This window comes from Rana temporaria, chromosome 6, assembly GCF_905171775.1.
Source record: "Rana temporaria chromosome 6, aRanTem1.1, whole genome shotgun sequence".
NCBI classification, from domain to species: Eukaryota; Metazoa; Chordata; class Amphibia; order Anura; family Ranidae; genus Rana; species Rana temporaria.
Genome location: NC_053494.1, coordinates 114743880 through 114762079, shown reverse-complemented (window position 1 = coordinate 114762079; position 18200 = coordinate 114743880). Strand labels below are relative to the sequence as shown.

At 43.4% G+C, this 18200-nt stretch overlaps 1 protein-coding gene across 3 annotated transcripts in view; it reads right to left on the bottom strand.

The window, feature by feature from the left end:
• Window positions 1–14090: 14090 nt before the first annotated feature.
• Window positions 14091–18200, bottom strand: part of CFLAR (CASP8 and FADD like apoptosis regulator) — an 84172-nt gene continuing 80062 nt past the window's right edge. For 2 of the 3 annotated variants that reach the window (XM_040357210.1, XM_040357209.1), the window contains exon 11: window positions 14111–14254. In XM_040357210.1, coding sequence (XP_040213144.1) covers window positions 14131–14254 — 124 coding nt within the window. In that variant the 3' untranslated portion in view covers window positions 14111–14130. Of the gene's footprint in view, window positions 14255–18200 lie in introns of all 3 variants that reach the window. The other variant, XM_040357208.1, reaches the window with a different exon arrangement.

The window sequence follows — 18200 nt, the reverse complement described above, 5'->3', positions numbered from 1 at the left end:
AGTGGCTGCGTTTGATTGGCACAGTGGCTGCGTTTGGTGGCACAGTGAGGCTGCAATTAATGGGGGGTTTTTTTAGTTAGAGAAGGCAAGCTCAAAATAACTCAAAAATATGCCATTTTTTAATTAAAAAACTGATGGTCACCTCAGTCCAACCCCCCCTCCCTCCAATACAGTCAATTCTTTTCTTACTTTCTTCTGTTGCAGTCCTGAGTACAGGATCCAGACAGAAGCAGCACTAGGAACTGTAGACGCAGGCTGAGCTGAGGCTCCTCATGACTTGGGCTTCTTTACTTGCCGCGGACACAGCTCCCTGCGCGAGTCCTCCTCTCACCTCGCCTCCGGCGTGATGTCACGCGGCGCACGCCGGGGAATGAACCAACTCTCCTCCATGGGGGGGGGGTCAAGGAAACGCACAGGACAGGAGTGACAGGACAGAGGAAAGGGAGCCAGGAGCGCACTCAGCAGCAGTGAGTCGGCTCCGGCGGGGCGGCATACAGTTTCTATTGTGACTGCGCTGCCTGTCTGACACACATTACCGGCCCGCAACTCGACAAGCCCACCGGCTGCGTTCCGGTACTGTAAACCCACGTACTGGGCGCATGGAGAGGTGCTGGTACTCTCCAGGGCCATTTTTGGAAGTGGCGGTACTGAGTACCGCCGCGTTCCGGCCCAGTTAAAGCACTGCCCCCTCCTGTAGTCAAAGGGAGGGGGAGAGAACGGCACTCCACACCAGGGAGAAAGCCTTGCATTACGGTGGTGAGTTACAGACAGAAGAACAGGAAGTGAGGATTTCTCAGAAGAAATAAGGACATTTAAAAGCAAAATCAAAGGATGAGGTAAGTGAAGGAGGACTGCACTAAGGTAAAGGAGGCTATTTAGGAAAAAATGTACCTTTACAACCCCTTTAAAGTACAACATGAATAATCTGCAACACAATACTACACTCTCAAACATATTAATGTAATTCAAATATTGTTTTTAACAATATTTTCAATTTGCTGCTTTAAAATACCATGAAAGTCCTTGTTCGGGCACTTCCTGTCATGAGTTAAACAACTGTCTCACAATTGTACCCTTGCGTTGTCACCCTGTTACATGTGTCTTAGGTGGAGACTACAAGTGGCATAAGTGAAAACATGTGGTACAGGCTTGGTCTTCTGTTGTAATTATTAGGATGCAATTCTCGAGCAATGATATGAAGCCACTGCTAAAGCGAGTGTATGTAAACAGGAAAAAAAGGGGAAAAAAAGGAAAAAAATAAAATAGAAAAAAAGGAAAAGGGTAAAGCACTACCATGTATTAAGATGTGCTGCATTACCAAATAAAAGTACATGCACCCTTTTAGGTGCATTTTTTTGCCTTAAAGTGACACTAAAGGATCATTTTTTTTTTAAATAACAAACATGTCATACTTACCTCCACTGTACAGCTCGTTTTGCACAGAGTGACCCTGAACATTCTCTTCTGGGGTCCCTTGGTGGCTCTCGTGGCTCCTCTCCACATTCGATAACCCCTCTTGGAGAAGAGCTCTCCCGAGGGGGTTACCTTGCGGGTGCACTCCTGAGTCATACACTAGGCGTCCATAGACGCTGAGTCTATGACTCGGCCCCGCCCCCCGCGTCATTGGATTTGATTGACAGCAGCGGGAGCCAATGGCTGCACTGCTATCAATCTATCCAATCAAAGTCGGGACTCCGTGGAGAGGAGGAATGGACACAATACATATTAACACACTTATGTTATTGTACCGCAACAGTGTGAACCCAGTCTCAAAATTAATTGTACTATCACACAACTAAATTACAGTTAAAAACAAAACAAAGACCTCATTTAGACTAGTGGTGGTGGTGGGGGGAGGGGCAGCATTAAAAACACGGTTGAAAACTCATCCCAACTACCCCCACCCCCCTTAAGGCCAATGGCAGAAAATGTGGATGTACATATACTGCAGTCAGAATCCTTCACATACGCAGCAAAAACTATCCAACATGTGAAGATAGTTCAAGAATGGGGAAGCACCACAAATGCCTTTGGAACCACGTGCAATGCACGCTCTTGCGGCACATTTGTTCATCAAAAATGGGATTAAAACAGGCAGTGAGGAGGCATCACATCGCCTCTTCACCACCTGTCAATAACCTCTGAAGAGCAATCTGAACGCAAAGTGCTTATCAGAGGAGCAGCAGGTTTAGATGCATGTCTAAACCTAGCCTAACAAAGGTTCTAAGGCTTCCCAACACCATCCAATACAATTAAATAAATGTTTTCCCTGAGATTTAACTGAAGATAGCTTTTTGCTTGATACAATCATCTGTTTTTTTTTTTTAAAGACTGTTAAGTGCAGTGAGACTGTAAGAGCCGGTTCACACAGGGGCAGCACGACTTGCCGAGTGACTCGGCAAGGCGATCTACACACGAGTTTAGAGGCGACTTGCAAAATTACTTCTGTATTGAAGTCAATGCAAGTCGCCCTGAAGTCATCCCAAAGTCGTACAGGGGCCTTTTTCTAAGTTGGAGCAACTTGAGTCGCTCCTATTAGACCGGTTCCATAGTACAGAACAGAGCGTGAATTGTCAGGCAGGTAAGTCGCCTGACAAGTCACCCCTGTATGAACTGGCTCTAAGTGTGATTGTACATGGTCCAAACTTTGATGATGACCTACATTTAAGCTGCCTGAGATCAACAAAGCTCATACTTTGGGGTGGGGGCATCAGACCACTGTATACAGTGGCTCTGCTGCTAAAGCTGCAAAATAAACAGTAACGGTAATAACGCCTGTTACTATTCTAAAACGACTTGATTTGCTGTGTATAATTTGCTGATAAAATATGACTGGGCTTTAATAAACAAATAATACAAATCTCAAAGTATGGTACAAAAATCACTTTAAGCTAAAAACAGCAATAATAGCTGAATATATGTGCCCACTAAAAAAAAAAATCATATCTTCCCATTAAACCTATAAATCTATGATCAAATGGCAGAAAATTGGTAGAAAAATAGATTTGTTTAATTCATCAGGAATAAATGAGCGATCTAAAATTTTCAAAGAAGATAATATACAACTGCTTTAGAAAATGTATAAAAACAATCATTTTTTTCCAAAATTATACCAGTAATGTTAACATTAGCACACACAAAGCTAAAGAAATTCCATATAAAAAGTATAAAAAGTATATATGATTTTTAACTGTAGTAAAAAAAAAAATATGGATGCCTCAAAGCCTATGTAGAATAACAACCCTATTTTAAAAATATTACAAACTAGATTACAAAAACATAGCCATTCATTATTGCACATAATTTGTATGCATCTTTTTCGCACATTTAATGAGACTTTATATTCTTTATATTTATATATATATATATATATATTTTTTTTTTACACATTTATGCACTGTATTATAAACCTATATTGATTATCGATATCTTTTCACATTGGTCATTGTTTAAAATGGCACTGGATTTATAATGGTATATATTTGGAATGGTTTATATATCCATAGAATATTGTTCATGCACATTCGGAACATTATACTATATTGATTTATTGCATATATTCCACTTTGTACATTCGAGTCAGTGCTATATTCATCTGTATGCGTCACGTATTGGTATATCTGTATAGCGCTTCTCCATCTTATCTAATTTCTAAAGCTTTTTAATGTGGTCAAAATAGTGTTAAAGACTTTGGACCCATCTATAATGAAGAGCAAACACCACTCTTTACAGGACACCACAGTGATTCCTCCAGGTTGCATCTGCGCTTTACGATTAATTCATCAAATGGAAGCTGCAGTGTCCTACACAATGTTCGCATAATATAAGGATAGGAGGAGAGCTCTGTCACAAGTCTTGCATCAGGTTTTCTCCTCCTACAACATTTTTTTTTCCCCAATTTTTTACATTCCAGATTTGTTGGCTGACACCTTTCACCTTGCTACACTAGCCGCTGTTTAATGAGAGTCTAAAGCCCCGTACACACGATTGGAGTAATTCCATCGGAAATTCCAATGAATTCTATCAGGGTTTAGATCAGTGGTTCTCAACTTGGGAGTCCGGACCCCCTTGGGGGTCGAACGATGATTTGCCAGGGGTCACCAAATCCTGGGCTGTTCCTGAAGCCCACACTACTCTCCCAGCCTTTTTGCGGTCGCCCACCATGGCTATCCCTGGAGCCCACGACAGCCCACTCAGCTTCTTCGCTGCCGTCCATTCAGTTCACAACATGGCTGGGAGGCAGAGACTAGAGATCAGCTGACTGGTGAAGAGCGTGAAGTGGAAGGGGCTGGAGGAGACCCTATCTCCTGATTTTGGCATAGGTGTCACCATAAAGTCAGAGACACAGTGAAGCCTGGGAGACAGTGAGTAACACTACCTGTGATTATAGTTGCCATTAAAAGTCCTCACTACAGTTCTCAGATCAGCAGATGACCTTCATCAAGAGCACCTAAGTTGGCTGATCAGAACTCCCCCTAGCACTGCCACTCATCCCATTCACCAACACCCCCGACCAAGGAGTAAGAGAAGGAATAAAAATAGAGAATACATGGAAGGGAGTGGAAAAGAGGGGGAGGAACAAAGAAAAAGGGAGAGAAAGAATGAGGCCCCGTACACACGTCCGAGGAACTCGACGGGCAAAACACATCGTTTTGCCCGTCGAGTTCCTTGTGAAGCCGCCGAGGATCTCGGCGAGCCGAAATTTGCCATTGAACAACGAGGAAATAGAGAACATGTTCTCTATTTCCTCGCCGAGGTCCTCGTCGGCTTCCTCGGCCGAAAGTGTACACACGGCCGGGTTTCTCGGCAGAATTCAGCTCTGAACCGAGTTTCTGGCTGAATTCTGACGAGAAACTCGATCGTGTGTACGGGGCCTAAGAGAAAGAACAAGAAAAATGGCTAGAGAGAGCGATGGCGGAAAAGAACAAGAAATTAGGATAGCGAGAGATAAAAGGGAAAGAAAGAAGAACAAAGAGCGAGTGGTACATCCAAAAATGTACAATAAGGGGGTTTAATACTGTACGAGTAGAGGAGAGCGCTAAATGTCTGTGGGTTAGGGGCACAAATTACTTGTCTTGCTTTGGATGCTGGCAACCCTCGCTACGAAAATAATTTTACTGTTAGGGGTCCCCACAACTTGTGAAATGTTATCAAGGGGTCACGGCACTAGAGAGGTTGAGAACCACTGGTTTAGATAGAGAACATGTTCTATTTTACTCCGATGGAATTCCGTTGGAATTACGATGTGAGTTTGGCCGGGTAAAAGCCTGATCTTGTGTGTGGGGCATTATGGGAAATTCAAACCTGATGATGACTTTATTTAACCCACTATGCTTCTACACAGTGATGTATAGTAATGTAACACAATTATAAAGCACTATATGTTGTAAAGCTTTATTTTAGCTGTGCTGTTTTATTATAAATAATTTAAATAAATAAATTAAAACATTTTAAATATATATTAATTAGGCATTTATTCTACAAAGAGTTTAGAAAAAATATGACAGGATGAAAAACAGCAGGTCAGATTAGGCTGCATTCACACCTGAGCGTTTTCAGCTCATAAAATCCCATTCATTTAAATGGCCCCTGTTCACATCTGAGCATTCTGTCACCTAAAGAAAAATGCCCATAGCTCAAAAAAAGTACATGAGCTTCTTTTTGGGCAGACTACGCTGTAAAAATTGCGACAAAATCGCGCTAAGAACACGTGAATTTTCACCTGAAAACGATACGCTCAGGTGTGAATGCAGCCTAAGGCCCCTTTCACACTAAGGTGGTGTGGACTTTAGCGGTAAAGTTCCACTAGTTTTAGCGGTGCTTTACCTCTGTTATAGCGGCGCTTTGTCCACGCTAGCGGGGCTCTTTTAACCCCCCAGAAGGGGTTAACAGCGCCCGCTTAGCGCTGCTTTCAAAGCTCTTTTATAGTGCTTTGAAAACACGCCAATGGGCAATGGGCAAGGGCGATGGACACAGCTTCCCCACCGCCCCAAAGATGCTGCTTGCAGGACTTGTTTTCCTGTCCTGCAAGCACACCGTCCCAGTGTGAAAGCACTCAGGCTTTCAAACTGGGGTTGCAGAAGAGGCAGTTTACAGGCGCTATTTTTAGCGCAAAAATGCCTGTAGAGCGCCTCAGTGAGAAAGGGGTCTAAAAGAATTGTTTTTATAAAGCTATTGTAAAAATAATAAGTTAATAATATTTAGTTAAAAAACTAAGGGCCGGATTCATAAAGAAGATATGACGGCGTATCTCTGAGTCCAGCCTGTCGTATCTATGCGCCTGATTCATAGAATCAGGTTACGCATAGATCTCCCTAAGATCCGACAGGTGTAAGTGACTTACACCGTCGGATCTTAGGCTGCAATTCTAGGCCGGCCGCTAGGTGGCGATTCCATTGCGGTCGGCGTAGAATATGCAAATGAGTCGTTACGCCGATTCACGAACGTACGCTTGCCCGTCGCAGTAAATTTACGCCGTTTCCGTAAGAGATATGCGGCGTAAAGATAAAGCTGCCCCCTAGGTGGCGTAGCCAATGTTAAGTATGGCTGTCGTTCCCGCGTCAAAATTTGAAATTTAACGTCGTTTGCGTAAGTCGTCCGTGAATGACGCTGGACGCCATTTACGTTAACGTCGAAACCAATGACGTCCTTGCGACGTCATTTAGCGCAATGCACGTCGGGAAATTTTAGGGACGGCGCATGGGCAGTACGATCGGTGCGGGAACGCGCCTAATTTAAATGATCCACGCCCCCTACCCGGATCATTTGAATTAGGCCGGCTTGCGCCGGGCGGATTTACGCTACGCCGCCGCAACTTTACAGGCAAGTGCTTTGTGAATCAAGCACTTGCCCGTAAAACTTGTGGCGGTGTAACGTAAATGTGATACGTTACGCCGCCGCAGATTTACGCGATTATACGTGAATCTGGCCCTAAAACTTTGTACCATCATTAAAGAGATACATTTATCTATAAATTGTTTTTAAAGAAATTGAGAGTGCCAGCTACATAAAAAAAAAAAAAATTTACTTCACACTCTCAATCAGAAAAAGGAATTTTTATAAATTATAAATGCTGTAAACAACTTGAATAATAATCACACCTCAGATAAAGCCCATTTTCTGCACCTTCACACCTTAGATCAACCCAAATCCTGCACCTCCAGATCTCAAGTGAGACCCAATGCACGCACCTTCACGCCTCAGATCAGCCCCAATTTCTGTACCATCACACCTAAGATCAGCCCCTTTCTGTGCCTTCAGATCTCATATACGCCCCAATACATGCACCTTCAAATACCAGATAAAGCCCAATTTCTGCACCTTTAGCACTTCAAACCCAATTTCTGCACCTTCACACCCCAGATAAAGTCCAAATTTCTGCACCTTCACACCCCAGATAAAGCCCAATTTCTGCACCTTCACACCCCAGATAAAGCCCAATTTCTGCACCTTCACACCCCAGATAAAGTCCAATTTCTGCACCTTTACACCTCAGATAAAGCCCAATTTCTGCACCTTCACACCCCAGATAAAGCCCAATTTCTGCACCTTCACACCCCAGATAAAGCCCAATTTCTGCACCTTCACACCCCAGATAAAGTCCAATTTCTGCACCTTCACACCTCAGATAAAGCCCAATTTCTGCACCTTCACACCCCAGATAAAGTCCAATTTCTGCACCTTCACACCCCAGATAAAGCCCAATTTCTGCACCTTCACACCTCAGATAAAGCCCAATTTCTGCACCTTCACACCCCAGATAAAGTCCAATTTCTGCACCTTCACACCCCAGATAAAGTCCAAATTTCTGCACCTTCACACCTCAGATAAAGCCCAATTTCTGCACCTTCACACCCCAGATAAAGTCCAATTTCTGCCCCCTCACACCTCAGATAAAGCCCAATTTCTGCACCTTCACACCCCAGATAAAGTCCAATTTCTGCACCTTCACACCCCAGATAAAGTCCAATTTCTGCACCTTCACACCTCAGATAAAGCCCAATTTCTGCACCTTCACACCCCAGATAAAGTCCAATTTCTGCACCTTCACACCTCAGATTAGCCCCAATGTCTGCACTTTCAGGTCTCAAATGAGCCCTAATTTCTGTATGTTCAGACCTCATATCAGGCCCAATTTATGCATTTTCACACTTCATATCAGGGCAAATTTGAGCACCTTCACACCTCAGATCAGGGCAAATTTCAGCACCTTCACACCTCAGATCAGGCCAAATTTCTGCATTTTCAGGTCTCAAATGTGCCCAAATTTTTGAACTTTCAGATCTCATATCAGCCCCAATGCTTGCACCTTCACACCCCAGATAAGGCCCAATTTCTGCACCTTCACGCTTCAGATCAGGTACAATTTCTGCAACCTCAGATCTCATATCAGCCCCAATGCTTGCACCTTCACACCCCAGATAAAGCCCATTTTCTGCACCTTCACACTTCAGATCAGGTACAATTTCTGTACCTTCACACCTGGAATCAGGCCCAATTTTTGCATTTTCACACCTTAGATCAAGCCCAATTTCTGCACCTTCAGATCACAGATCAGGTATAACACATGCACCTTCAGATCTTAGATTTGCAGGCCCACATTCTACTTTAGACATTAGTGTCTAAATATGACTGTGCAGATCCTTCTCTATGTACTCTTACACCCAAGCTTAACTCTGGCTATAATTTCTGCTTCGCACTCACACTAGTGATGTACTGAACTTGCCTGGATTCAATTCGAGCAGGGTTCTGTGAACTTCAGACATTCACAGAATGTCTTTGAAGTTCAAGAGGAACCCATGGGCATTCAACCCTTATTGAAATCAATTGGAGCCAAATATGGCTAAATAAAGATGCCCATTTTCTGTTCTAATTAGCTAGGGGGTGTAAAAAATAGCACAAGGGTAGTACTGGCCTGGGAAGCGTGTACCAATGTGTTAGCCTTCCTTTGCCACTTACTGCGATTGCCAGCAATAGATGGGGGCGGTGGACACGTTTATGTTTCACCTGTGGTGTTTATATTGGTCCAGCAGTGCACCAACACCTTTGCAGCCATTGTGCTATATGCTGGGTGTTCGGTGTGCTCCTGTACCTTTTAAGGAGTGGTGGCTCCCCTTCAGTCCACCTGCGCTCATCTATCCATTAGAATGCATGTGCCTCCACTGTGGGGACACTCATTGTTTAGTGTTAGGACCACATATTACAGGGTGTCTTGGCGCGGCTCTGTGGCTCACGCATGTGTTTGCAAATGCGTGCGGACAAAACCCCTGTTTTTAACGCATACTGTAATGCCGGGTACACACGAGAGGATTGATCCGCGGATACGGTCCGCCGGATACGGTCCGCTGGAAATCCATCCCAGGGGATACAAATCCGCGGAAACAGATCCGCTGGATTGTACACACCAGGGGATCTATCCGCTGGAGCCGGTCCGCGGATAAATTCCAGCGGATGGATCCTCTCGTGTGTACGGGGCCTGAGACAGGTTAATTTGGTTGTTCTGCAGGCTGGTCGGTAAGGAGGCTTGGTTTTTTCCCTGCCCCCTCCTAGGTTTTGTTGTTATCTGTGCACCATGTAAGACAGGGGTGGCAAACACAAGGCCCGCGGGCCGAATCCGGCCCGCCAAGCCTTGTCATGTGGCCCGCCAGCCTCCACCGCTTGTTCCAAGCCCGCGGGCCAGTGCCGCCCGCTCTGTGGCCTGTTGATAAACAGGCCGCACAGCGAGAGGTAAGCGGCGCCCGCGGCCTGGACAGGGTTAACACAGGTCGCGGCCGCCGCTCACCTATCGATATGCGGACGTGCCTGTGTCATCTCCGGGCTCTGGCGCAGCTACGTTGGCGGCTGATTGGCTGAGCTGTGTGTCTCTCTCACACACAGCTCAGCCTCAGAATCAACGCTGATTCGGACGCTGCTCCTCCTCTTCCCGCCTCTCTACACTGTCTGGCCCGCCCACACCCCCTGTGTCTTCCCCGCCCACACATTCCCAGGAAAATGTGAAGATTGAACACAATCAACACATGTTTAAAAGCTGCAGGCAGCCCGCCCCTGACCCTCCATCCTGGGGTGAGTAAGCTCACCCTCTCCCACCTCCCAGTGTATATATAAAATGAATTTAAGGGGTGCTCTGTGGACTCTGATGCAAGAGGGAGGCTTTGGTGGGCAGAGCCTCCCTTACATCAGAGTTCCCCTTTACTACCAAGTCCACAGCATTACAAGGGGGTCTGTGTGGACTCTGATGTAATGGGGGTCTGTGCGGACTCTGATGTAATGAGGGTCTGTGCGGACTCTGATGTAATGGTGCTCTGTGCGGACTCTGATGTAATGGTGCTCTGTGCGGACTCTGATGTAATGGTGCTCTGTGCGCACTCTGATGTAATGGTGCTCTGTGCGCACTCTGATGTAATGGTGCTCTGTGCGCACTCTGATGTAATGGGGGTCTGTGCGGACTCTGATGTAATGGGGGTCTGTGTGGACTTTAATGTAAGGAAGCAGGGGGCGGGAGGAACTGGAGATCTGCACAGTGAGCAGAGAGTAAAAGGGGGGCATGATTGCAGGGACACTGTGATATAAAGGGGACTGCACTATAATCATTACAGTGCAGTCCCCTTTATATCTAAATCACAGTGTCCTTGCACATTACAGCATGTATGGCCGACATCCCCCGGTCCCTGGAAAAATTGGCTGCTCAGTCTAAAATGCCAGGCCTATTGATTTCTATTAGGTTGTGTGTTTTTTCTGCATTTTCTGAAAGCGCACTAAAATTCCTACATGCTTCATCTTTGGCACACAGTCAGAAAATGCAGCAAAAACCTGCAACCTGATATATATCAATCCCTGCCCTCTGTACATAGTGCACCCCTGAATCCCTGCACTGTGTACGTAGCATAATCCTGACGTAATCCTGAACTCTGAATTCTGTATGTAGTACAACTGGCCCTTTGAGGGCAACCACACTGCTTATGCAGCCCTCGACGAAATTGAGTTTGACACCCCTGATGTAAGACATCCACATCAGTCTGTAAACCAGAGGATCTTACACTCATGTCCATGGCCCTGGTGTAACTAAGGCTAAGAACCACCAGCACTACAAGTCTGTGTGAGTACACGGATTGAGGGGTACAGCCATTAATCACCAATGCCAGCATACAGCACTCAAGTAAGTGCAGGGAGCCCATTTCCATTCAGAGTGAAAGTTTTTTTTAAGGAATTTCCAACGAAAATAAGCTAAAATCATTATCTATGGCAGTATATGACTATAGTGAGAAAAACTGGTAAGAGACTTTGTTTGGGTTTTACATGTCCTCGCCGTTACTTATAGAATTTTTAAATATAAACTGTAAGTTTCTCATGAAAAGGTTGCTATGACATTGTGACTGTTATGAAATAGACAATGTGGTTATGTCAAAATGATATAAATATATATAAATATACATACATACACACACACATATATATATATACACACATACATACACACACACACACATATATATATATATATATATATATATATATATATATATATACATACACACATACATACATACATACACACACATATATATATATATATATATACACACACACATATATATATATATATACACACACATACATACATACACACACATACATACATACACACACACACACATTTAGGCTTCATTTGAACGTGCAGTTTGGGGGGGCAGCAAAAATGTGTGGTTAATCTGCATTTTTGCTGCCCGCCAACCACCCCCCTTAAAGTGGAAGTAAACCCTCCTCCTATCATTTTCAGCCAAGGAAGCTTCCATCTTGGCCTCTGTTTAATCTTCAACTGACATTATGCTGTACAGTTATGACACCAGCCATTGGATGGTTTCACAGCTACATTCCTGGCACGTGCCGGGAATGAAACTGTGCTTTGAAACTGTTAAATCGATGTGTTTACTTCCGCTTTAAGCTGCAATAAGCAGGGGTGTTTACAAGACATTAGTTATGATGCTTCAAAGTTTACCCGACATGTAGCAATTGGTGGGTGGAAAATAATGCACGCACTTGCAGTTTACATGTCGGCAAAAATGGGGCTAAAACAGGCAGCGAGGAGATGTCAGTAGCCTCTGAAGCATGACCTGAACGCAGTTCAGGTTTCAGAAGAAAGGGAGATTTGGACGCATGTCTAAATCTACTCTTAAAGCTGTCTGTTTTTTCCTATGTAATGTAATATGGCATACAAGATTGGTAGACAAAAAAAAAAACAGTATACAATTAATGTAATGCTGAGAACCTATGTTAATAGAGCAAAAATACAAAGCCAGGGCACGAGGAGAAAGGTTAAGCTAAAGAAGACATTATTTTGCCCAGTTGTGTATTTGCCTCTTTAGTTCCACCATATGAAAATTGGGACTGTCCAATCACAGTCTACTGCGGAGACGCAAGTGGGTTTTACATACATACAAGCAGTCCCCGGGTTTTCTGTAGGTTTGTTCTTAAAGTGGATGTAAACCCTCACCTATACCTAGTGAAGTGAACAGCCTCAGATTATACACAGAGATGAAACAGATCTCCCTACATAATTTTCACATGTATATCTACTCTCTTCATCTGTACATATCCTTTAGAAAGTGCTCTTCGTGTTAGGAGATTTTCTCTCCCTGTTCAACACTAGACATGTGCACAATGAAATATTTTGTTTCGGAATTTCGTTTTCATCCGAAAATACATTTATTTAGTTACTCCCGAAATTCGTTTTTATTTATTTTGTTTCGTTAAAAAATGCATTTGTCTGAAAATCCAAATGAATTAAGGTCGAATCTGTGATTGAAGTCTTATGGTGTCTGTCAAATGTTCTAAGAAGATTCGACGGAGCAGCTGTACGACGCCGCAATAGTACATTTCCGGTCAAATGTTCTGCCTACAAGCTATAGAAGAATTCTAATGTTGTATGACACTAGTAATAATTATATTTATAAATTATTAATACTAGTCAACCAACATTCAAATTCTTCTATAGCCTATGGGCCGAGCATTTGACCGGAAATGTACGATTGCGGCATCGTACAGTTTAGCTGCTTATCGAACCTTCTTAAAACTCTTGACAGATACCATAAGCCTTCAAAGACAGATTCTACGTTTGTATGTTTTTTGCTGGTTCATCAAATCTCTATCGTTCATGTCGAATGGTCTACCCCAACACTGTCTGTATAATGTGGAATCTTTTCTCTCTCTGTCGAATCTTTCCTCTCTATGTAGAATAATCTTGGACTAATAAAGTTAACGTTAGGCAGATTCGACCGCAGGTTCGATAGACACAGAATGCTATTGTCAGCGTCATGTCGAATCTCCTATCTATATCGAACTGTTGTAGCAACGAAAACGAAAATAAAGCATTTTTTTATGTCAGATGTTTCGGATTTCGGATTCTGCGTTAAAACGATAACGAAAATACCCGAAATTCAGACAGAATTCATTCGGACGAAAACGAATGCACATGTCTATTCAACACTGCAGTGAAGCCTGGGCAGCCAAGACAGCTTATTGGAAGAAAGGCACACCCCCTCTCCTCACTGGCAAAGGAATTAAGACTTGTGCATAGCTCTGTTTTTAGACAACAAGCCAATTGCTAATCTATTCATAGCAACCTCCCCCAGCTCAAATTTCATGAATTGGGTTTACATCCACTTTAATTTGAATTTGTATGTAAGTTGAAACAGGTACATTTTTTAAGTGTAACTCCAGCCCAAAAAAAAGTTTACGTTTTTTGGATAGCATAGGGAAGGGTAACACCCATGTAACGTTTGTTTTGCTGTCTGTGCCCCTGTTCAGAATATATCACCTCACTTTCTGTCCCTGGGTTGTTGTGGAAACAAGGATTGGTGATAAAGCTTCACTGGAGACACATTTTTCCCACTGTAACTCTTACAGGAGTGAATTTCCTTTCCATGGGGTAGATTTTCGCTCACTTGCTGTTTTCTCCATCCAATTGTAAGTATGAGTGGTATGTACGTTGCATGTTTTTAACTCGAGGACTGCCTGTATACTACTAACTGTATATGTGCCATCCTTTACCTACAATATTCACTATGATGGATCCGTCTATTCAACTCGTCCCATTTAATGGCAAGATGGTTTTAATTTAGTACTTCTATTATTTCATGCTGCATGAATAAAGAGTTTTTTTGTGAGAGTATGCTGGAGCAGTACTGAGTATCCGTTTTGCTTGCTGTATATAATCTTATTAAGTTCTGTGTGAATCTCTTGAATGTCCTGGTGTTTCCTGCAGCCAAAACAAAGAAATCATTTGTTAACAACTATGTAAAACAGATTAGAAAAATAAGGTTTAGCTACTGCAGTGCACTGAAAGAGAAACATAATAAACATATAGAAATATGAAGTGTAATTTAAAGTGTACCTATGTTCAAAATATAAAATGATATATTCATTTCAACATTGAATTTCAATAATATCTAGCCTACTCCTATTAATCTGAATGATCTTAAAGTTTGAAAACTTCTCACTTCTCACTCTATAAATAGGCACTGCTGTGTCACATATTTCACAGAGCCTGCCTTCTGAACTACAGAGGTGCTGAGAGGAGGGGATTTAGAAAGCAGAGTTAGTATGGGAATCCCTTTCCAGGCAGCAAGGTACCATGGGATATATAGTCTTTATGAATCAAAAGTAAACAGCAGAATAGAAGTGCTAAGGCATGCAGGGAGTTCAGAAAGTTGTAAAAAGAGATGGTCAGCAGACAGGCAGCACTGAAAACATGAAATAAGATTTTTCTATTAAGCCATTGTTTGTATTGCTATTACAATGCTGATGTTATTAATGAAAAGTGTTTGTTATGATCATGGAATTCCTGTAAGTGTATTTCTGGGCTGCAAGTAGAGCAAAACACCTGTTGATTCTTCCAAGAAATCAGTGAGCTCCTAGCTTCCAGCTCTGCCTGATGTCTCCCTTGCAGGATTATAGAACACCTCCGTCTTATGTTATGAGGATGGGAAGCAGTGGTGCTCACAATGATCAGCTTTTATTTATTCATGTAAAACGGTTATGCCAAAACGAAAAATTGTTTACTGCAACGGCCTATGAGATGTTAGCTGAAGTTCAGCTTCAATTTGTTAGTCATCCAACTAAAGAGAAAGTAAACCCTCATAGCATAGCATACTAGCTCATTATGAATTATCTGAGATCGAAGCCCCCGCAGCATCCCTTGTTCGCCTCCTCCGACGCAGCCATGATACCCGGAGTGACTTCCGGGTATCGATGCTCCGGCGCTGTGATTGGCCGGAGCAGCGATGTCACTCCCGTGTAGGCGCACAGGAGCCGCCACTAACGGCATGATGCCGTTAGTAGCAGCACGATGCCATTAGTAGCGGCGCGCTCAGTGCGACTGCGCCCAATGTCTACGGCGCATGCCCCTGTAGACATCGGTGCCGTTATTATTTGCAAATATCTCCTAAACCTTTTAGGTTTGGGAGATATTTCTTGCACCTACAGGTAAGCCTGAGGCCCCGTACACACGGCCGAGGAACTCGAAGTGCCAAACACATCGAGTTCCTCGGCCAGTTCAGCCCTGAAGCCGCCGAGGAGCTCGGCGGGCCGAGAGCTCCCATAGAACAACGAGGAAATAGAGAACATGTTCTCTATTTCCTCGCCGAGGTCCTCGTCGGCTTCCTCGGCCGAAAGTGTACACACGGCCGGGTTTCTCGGCAGAATTCAGCCAGAAACTCGGTCAGAAGCTGAATTCTGCCGAGGAAACTGGTCGTGTGTACGGGGCCTTAATCAAACCTTACCGTACTCCAGATGGAAAATGCTGCTGTCCAATGGTGTCTGCTTTACTACTTCATCTAGAATGCAGACACATTGGGGTTTATTTACTAAAACTGGAGAGTGCAAAATCTGGGTCAGCTCTGCATAGAAACCAATACGCTTCCATGTTTTATTGCCAAAGCTTAATGGAACAAGCTGAACTTAGAAGCTGATTGGCTGCGATGCACAGCTGCACCAAATTTTGAGTGCATCAATTTTAGTAAATCTCCCCAACTGGGACAGGAAGTGTGTTACTGGCTTGATGACCAGGCAAAATAAAGGAAAAAAAGCTTTAAAAAAAAGAAAACCAATGCAGCCAACACATCTATGGATTGGTAAGCTGCAATATATTGCATTTTTTGTTTTTGTGTTTAATTGCTTTAGGCAAAACTGCTTGGATTTCAGTGGACAAGAGGCCCTGTGTTGTCGGGTCACTACAGAAAATTAGGAGCTCACTGGATTTGTAGCAGGATCAACAGGTATTTCTCTGTATTTGCAGTGTTTGTAAAAGGATAAATCCTGGGATACCTGGGCATTATGTATTTATTGTAGAGAGATTATATATATATATATATATATATATATATATATATATATATATACATACATACATACATACACACACACACACACACACACACACACATCCTTAGAGGGGAAATTGCAAGAACCAGGAAGAGGTAGCTGGCATACTGATGATGGAAGTAGAAAAGATGGCAGCAAGGGACCTTGCGAGCAGCAGCAAATTGCAACAGGACAACACTGAAGTTGCTGGCTGTGTGAGTATGTATTTTGAGGATATACCAGGGAACAAGGAAAAGGCAGATTAAAAAAAATAACATGGAGCACAGTGCCTCTTTGAGGAACACTGAGAAGGATTTAGGCCCCGTACACACGTCCGAGAAACTCGACGGGCAAAACACATCGTTTTGCTCGTCAAGTTCCTTGTGAAGCCGCCGAGGATCTCGGCGAGCCAAGTTTCCTCATTGACTAACGAGGAAATAGAGAACATGTTCTCTATTTGGCCCGACGAGTTCCTCGTCGGTTTCCTTGGCCAAAAGTGTACACACGACCGGGTTTCTCGGCAGAATACGGCTCCGATCGAGTTTCTGGCTGAATTCTGCCGAGAAACTCGGTCGTGTGTACGGGGCCTGAGAGATAAATATCCCTACATATTATTTTCTTTAGAAAAGGACACTTTCTGGTTTATATATTATTAATGCTTGAAGCAGAGGCTACTCTTATATATTACCCAAGAAAGCCATTTTTTCCACACTAACTATATCAGCATGTTTGTCATCTAAGTTCAGCTCAAGCATAAAATCAAAGTAGCTAGGATTTGCCGTATTGCAGAAAAGCTGAGTGACATTATGACATTCGGAATTACAAAAAAAAATGGAAAAGATGAGGAGGTCATATCAATTATACTTATCTGAGTTCTTTGTATTATTCACCTTAACTCAATGGGGTTGATTTGCTATAACTGGAGAGTGCAAAATCTGGTGCAGCTCTGCATGGTAGCCAATCAGCTTCTAACTTCAGCTTGTTCAATTAGGCTGGGTTCATACTAGCCCACAGTGTGTGGGTTGGATGTGGGTGCAGGAGTTGCACCTGTTCCCATGCCCGCAACCACCCGCAGCCAAAATTCTGCTGCTCTTACAAGATACACGGGGCTGCCATTCATTCTGAATCGCACCCCCATGCTTCTTAGCCTACAGTGGGTTTGCAGGTGTGGGAACTGCAGGGTAATCAAAAAGACCATGCGTTTTCCCTGCGGCCACATTTTAAAATGCAGGCTGCCGTGCCTGAGCAAACGTCCTAAGTTTTGACAAAAAAACTTGAAGCCGATTGGTTTCTATGCAGAACTGCACCAGATAAAGTATTCTCCAGTATTAGTAAGGCTGGATTCACACTGATGCAATGCGTCACAGCGTACGTGATTTGCACAGGAATCGCACCACATTTATTTTCAGTTTACACAGCTCAAATTGCACCACAGCCCCACAAAAAAGGTGCTGGCACCTTTTTATTTGTTGCACCTGAATCAGAATGCAAGGGTGTTTGCACCCATGTGATGCAATTCAAGCAAATGCACTGTGTTCTGCAACTTATTTTTGGGGTGTTGTTAACTTTTAATTGACACCCGCACCAGACTGCATGAACACCATGTGATTGCTATGCAATGTGATGTGGGAAATGCAACAATTCCTGTGCATTTCTCGCATTGCATCAGTGTTAACCTAGCCTAAAATCAACCTCAATGTCCAATGTCTGGGCATTGTTGTTCTATCATGGTGCCTGGTTCCGGACCACAGAACAAAAAGTGCTGAACGTTCTGATAATTTTTTCATCATATGAAGGTCTTGTGGCAGCAGGTTTTGGTTGTGTCAGGTGGATTTTATATTTAT